General features: G+C 47.6%; 1 protein-coding gene across 1 annotated transcript; it reads left to right on the forward strand.

Annotated features, from left to right (window-relative positions):
• The first annotated feature begins 780 nt into the window (after positions 1 to 780).
• On the forward strand, positions 781 to 1,290 carry LOC147959483 (uncharacterized). The gene is made up of 2 exons (XM_087532675.1): positions 781 to 888; positions 1,045 to 1,290. The coding sequence occupies exons 1-2, from the start codon at positions 781 to 783 to the stop codon at positions 1,288 to 1,290; spliced, it is 354 nt and encodes a 117-aa protein (XP_087388801.1).
• The last annotated feature ends 4,536 nt before the right edge of the window (positions 1,291 to 5,826 follow it).

Below are 5,826 nucleotides of genomic sequence, written 5' to 3' on the forward strand. Positions count from 1 at the left end.
TCTGACACCGAATGAACTGCTGCATGTCCACTGCGTGCGGGAGGGAGAGCGTGTAGCGAAAGCTTCTCCTAGTTCTGCCAGCCACCACGCTCATGGGCGAGGGAGGCACGCAGCTTCATTTACTTACTGCTCCTGCCTTTGCCTATATGACAGGTGGGCCCAACAGGTGGGTGGCCCACTTGTCGTACAACCAAAGGCAGGTGCGGTTAAGGCACCAGAGCTTAGTCCGTGAGGGAGAGGACGTTGTAGTAATCAAAGTTCTCGTTGTTGTACGAGTTGACGCAACACATCAAAGCACTGCACTCGATATATTTCAATAATTTGCGTTTACCGATGTGTTAGTTACAACTCGTGCATGCATGCCGTGACTCTCCTTTTGATACTTGCATGTGTTGATTTAATGCACCTTGAAGTAGTATGAATATGTGACGGTAAAGCTTTGTAATGCCCCGGCCCTAAAGTGAGAGATGGTTGTGCATTAGGAGGGCGAGATCATGCAGACGGAACAGGACCCGAGGATGGAGCTCTCTATGGTCTCAATGGCCATCACCTTGCTCCACTGCTCCTTGTGCCTGTGCCCCTTGAAGCCTCCAGTGTATCAGGTTCGAATACACCTCGTCCGTTCGGCTGATCGAGCAAGGTACAGATTTCTTGATCGATGTGTTGTTCGATTGATTTGTGCAATGCAAGGGAGGGCACCTGGCCTGCGCGGACTGCCGCGTTGAGCGCCTCGGGAACTAGCGGCAGTGCTAAGAGTGTGAGCGCAGCGGTGGCTTCAACATGCGGAACACGACGGCGGACACCGTCCTCTCCTCGGTGAGGGTGGAGTGCCTGCACGAAGGCTGTGGGCTCTACGTCACTTACCACAAGCTCGCCGATCACCAGAGTGTGTGTCCGCTCGCGCCCTGCAAATTCCCCGTGCCCGTCTGCGGCTAGGAAGGCCTACCACCAGTGCTCTCCCACCACATCAGCACTGTGCATCCCATGCCCGTGCACAGGATCCAGTACGGCAAGGTGCTCTAGCTGCAAGTGCCACTCTCGGAGCCACGACTCTTGCTGTTCGCGGAGGAGGGCAGCCGCACGATTTTCTTGGTCGGTGGCGTGCTCGACATCGGCGCGCCTATCGCCGTGTCAGTCGTCTGCATCAGAGCGGGGGTGTCCCCACTGTCGCACTACATTGCCAAGTTGTGGGCGAACGGCCCGCCGGGGGAACCCAATGGCAGGACCGACGCCGTCAAGGTGGAAATGGAGGTGACAAGAAGCAAGGATCCCGGTGACGTCGCCGTGTAGGAGCTGACCTTCTTCACAGTTCCGCCCAAGCTGCTGGCCGAGGCTAAGCTAGTGTCCCTCCACATTCAGATTGATAAGCTCATGTCCTAAATGATTCTACAGTGCCTTCTGTTTATCTTAGTAATATGCTAATATAGGGGTTAGGTTGGTCTACTTTAGCTTAAGAGATGATGGGTTTTGGTGGCGATGCATCAATTACTTCGACATCAGATCAGCAGGTAAAGTAATTTCCAACAGCCGAACAGATATTTTGTGTTTGTTGGATATAAAGATCCTTTGGGTTAAAGTATAACGGCAACAACTTATATGCTTGTTTGTTCAGGAAGTGTTGCATACTTGTGCACGTTGACGCGACACATCAAAGTAGTACTACTACTCGGATCCTAATTTCTCTGCGTATAAGTCGAGGCACAGATACCAAGGAGGGCCTGATTGTGTCTATACTTGGACAACTCACCCGACTGCGCACCAGGCAGATGAAGCTCGTGTCGTGTTGGTGCCGTGTGTGGCCCGCACATTAACCAAAATCTTGTGCCTCTAGCTTAGCCTCCGCATTTTAAACTTCTCAATCTTAAGGCCAAGGAGCAACATGAAACCTATGATAGAGCCAATCGGATGGTTGAGAACACTACAATTTGTAGCTACAGATGCATGTGTGAGAGAGGACGAGTGCGTGCGTGCACCTCTTCTCTTCCTGTATAACGTACTAAACTCAGAGTACAAGTGTATGTGGGTGGCATCGACCTTGGGAGCTAGAGATGGTGCATGCGAAAAGTCCTGAGAGATAGGTGTAATGCGTCTGAAAAAAAGACTAGTCTATAGCTCGCCACGAGGCTATTCCTGTCAAACGCCCCAATAACCGTAAGATATGTATCCGACGGTGCCAGTTATTGCACGTACACAACAGTAGAAAAATAACTACCATGGCATATGCTACACCACGGCCGAGAACACATGCCCACGTTACTCCATCTGGGAATATTGCCGCACTTCGAAACTAGAACCGTCAACAAATTTTGAGCTTGTGTCTCATCACATTCCAAATTACTACTACCACGCTCTATTTAATTGCAAACCTGTTCACACCTATCACAACCTAAATGGTTTCCCACTTAGGAGCATATTAGTACTCGGTTATAAATACTACTATGCCAAGATGACTGCACATTCATCCTCAACTCCTCATCCACAAAAACAAACAAGTCATTCAACATCCTTCCCTTGCGTCTGCCATGGCCAGCGTGAGTTCTGGGTCGAGAGATTACCACCAGGGAGAGGCAAGCATGGAAGCGGAAGCACGAGAGATGTCCCGCCTCGCCGCAAAAGCAGCCGACATGTCCCGCCGCGCGGAAGTAGCAGCATAGATGTCATGTCGCACCGCCGAAGCAGCATAGAGGTCCCGCCGTGCTGTCGATGCAACAGCCTGGTCCGGCCACACCGCGAAAGCGGAAGAGATGTCCTGTGGCACCGCGAATGTAGCAGAGATGTCCCGCCGCGCCACGGAGGCCTGGTAAAATGTCTCGTGGGCAGGCGACGACTCTTACAGTCACATGCATGCGATCGTTCATAGCCAGATGGGTTAGATCTCCGGCTGGGCGAGGTTGCAAGACGACATGAAAGCCTCGTTTTAACAGGTTATCGGCGTCATCCAACAACTAAGGGAGGGCAGTGAGAGGCTCCGGGCTGAGTGCGACCTGCTGAGAGCAAAGATCGTCTGAAGTGCAGAGCAGCAGGAGGAGACCGGTGTATGTTGAAGAGGACCAGCGTCATCGTCAAGAAACTTATGGACGAGAATGACATGCTCCACATCAAGCGCCAAAGGCTAGTGGAGGAATCCGTGGATGCTCTCAAGCAGCGCCTTGAGGACACGAAAGAGCTCATCGCCGCTCGCCGCGGAGATTAGTTCTCGCGGCCTGCAGCAACGCATCAACAAAGTTGATATCATCGAGCCAGATCATTGTCTTCCTTGTTCTTTTGCCCTTGTGTATTTCAGGCATAACCGCATGTGGCCTTTTTAATTATCTTCCTAATTATGTAAGACAATTATTATCCACTATAGTCGGATCTTACATCAAGATCAATGCAAAATTTTCTTTTCAGATTTTCTTTTTTCTCTCTTAAATCTTAGTCGAGTGAGACATAGCCACGCCATTAAACAGAGGCTCGGGCGCCATTAATGGAGACCTTGGGAGGGAGGAGGATGGCAGATGGAGGTCAAAGGGCTCTCCTCCCAATAAGCACACGCAGGGGTCTGTTCGCACGCCTCCCGTACTCAAATAGCTACCCTGCACGACGCCTCCTAGCTAATAAAAAAGGGGATGCATGGCGGGATGTACATGGTAAATAGAACGCCCACGGTTTCAATAATACTTGTGTTTCTGATTGTAATGTGACAACACTTGTTCCAAAATGACTTTGTTGATTGTTAATGTGTGCGCCTTCGCAAATCAGATAGCAAAATTACCATAGCATGTTGGTGGCATGTCATGACACCAAGCCAAGTTTCATGATTTTCATGCGTGTTTTGGATATACAAGAATTAAAAAACCAAGTTTCTCAATGTTTCCAGCCGAGCCACGACGCCCAGATGTTAGAATTTCAATCCCATTTCTTGCATGTGACCTAGAAATTTACCCAAGGACACACATGTGATATTTCAACCAACTTTGGTGCACTGGAGCATGTGCTTGTATTTCAAATTTGAATTATGCACACAGAGGTGACACGTTCCCTCTCAGAACCACTAGCCTTCTTGAGAGAAGCTCCGGTTTGCAAGAAGCTTATACCAAAACTTGTTCCTATTCGGCCAATTTTTTTTACCACAGCATGGTAGTACCATGACATGACACCATGCGAAGTTTCATGATTTTCAGGCGTGTTTTGGATTTACAAGAATTTTAAAACCAAGTTTCTCAATGTTCTCGGCGGAGCCACGATGCCCAGATGTTTGAATTTCATTCCCATTTCTTGCATGGGACCTAGAAATTCACTCGAGGACACACATGTGTTTTTTCAACCAACTTTGGTGCACGGGAGCATGTGCTTGTAGTAAAAATTTGAATTATGCACTTTAAATGACTAGAAACTCAATTAATGTATAAAAAAGGCCAAACGAACCAGGAATAATTCCAAAATTTAACGGGGCGCTCATGTAGTTCTATGTTGCCTCTGTAAAGAAACTCAAGGGGGGCAGCGTATATTGTTCCACACTCAAAGGTGACACGTTCCCTCTTAGAACCACGAGCCTTCTTGAGAGAAGCTTCGGTTTGCAGGAAGCTTATACCAAAACTTGTTCCAAATTGGCCAAATTTTTTACCACAGCATGTTAGTGCCATGACATGACACCATGCCAAGTTTCATGATTTCTAGGAGAGTTTTGGATTTACATGAATTTAAAAACCAAGTTTCTCGATGTTCTCGGCCGAGTCACGATGCCCAGATGTTTGGATTTCATTCCCCTTTCTTGCATGGGACGTAGAAATTCACCCAAGGACATACATGTGATTTTTCAACCAACTTTGGTGCACCGGAGCCTGTGCTTGCAGTTCAAATTTGGATTATGGACATTAAATGTCCAGAGACTCAATTAATGTATAAAAAAGGCCAAACAAAACCGAAATAATTCCAAATTTTAAGAGGACACTCATATAGTTCTATGTTGACTCTATAAAGAAAATCAGGGGGAGGTAGCGTATATCGTTTCACACACAAAGGTGACACATTCCCTCTCGGAACCACGAGGCTTGTTGAGAGAATCTCCGGTTTTGCAAGAAGCTTATACCAAAACTTGTACCAATTCAGCCAAAAAATATACATATGAAAACATGGGGAAGATCAAAATGTAGGACTACATCCATTATAAACCGCAAGGTCACCTAATGATCTATTAAAACTCAACATTACGTGGATTAAAAAATTGAAATTCGAGATCCTGGCATTTGTAATCATATAAAAAGGGACATGACTCTTTCTTTTGGTGGGAATTGATTTGTTTTTTTTTGTTGTTGAGGGAAGTGCAAATCGATTTGGTACCGTACTGGGTAATCTTGTTCTCCTGATTTTTTTTACATTTTTCTTGTAGTTTTTCAATGGCATTTATAGCAATATAGTAAAAGGGGACATGACTCTTGTGTCTTGTATGAATTGTTTTTTGTACATGTTAAGTTTGTTCTGCCGAACAAGGAATCCGCGCCTTGTTATCCTGAAATTTTCAACCTCGAGTATCTTTTGTCTCATCTGCTTTGAAACTCCCGCCTCTTCAACCCGCGCCGCACCTTGTTATCCCGAAATTTCGACGCGCGCGAAAACTCCCTCCTCATCCAAAATCGGTCCGGCCGCCCAGAAACGTGAAATCCCCCTTCTACCCCTCAGCCGAAAATGCCAGCTCGACATCGCGGTGCCAAAACCGGTGGGGTACGCTGGTAACTTACCCTACATTTTGGACAAGCACGTCCCTAAGCCATGGCCCCCCCTATCTTCCCCTTTGTGCCCCATTCGTACACCGAGGCCGCCAAAACCCGTGAAACCCCACGCTCC

The sequence above is a fragment of the Triticum urartu genome, chromosome 7A (assembly GCF_056163025.1).
Source record: "Triticum urartu cultivar PI428250 chromosome 7A, HENAU_Tu73, whole genome shotgun sequence".
In the NCBI taxonomy this organism is placed as follows: domain Eukaryota; kingdom Viridiplantae; phylum Streptophyta; class Magnoliopsida; order Poales; family Poaceae; genus Triticum; species Triticum urartu.

Coding starts and splice junctions, on each gene's coding strand:
- LOC147959483 (XM_087532675.1), top strand. CDS start 781: ATGCGGAACACGACGGCGGACACCGTCCTCTCCTCGGTGAGGGTGGAG. Junction 889..1,044: donor AGCTCGCCGATCACCAGAGT/GTGTGTCCGCTC, acceptor CCACTCTCGGAG/CCACGACTCTTGCTGTTCGC.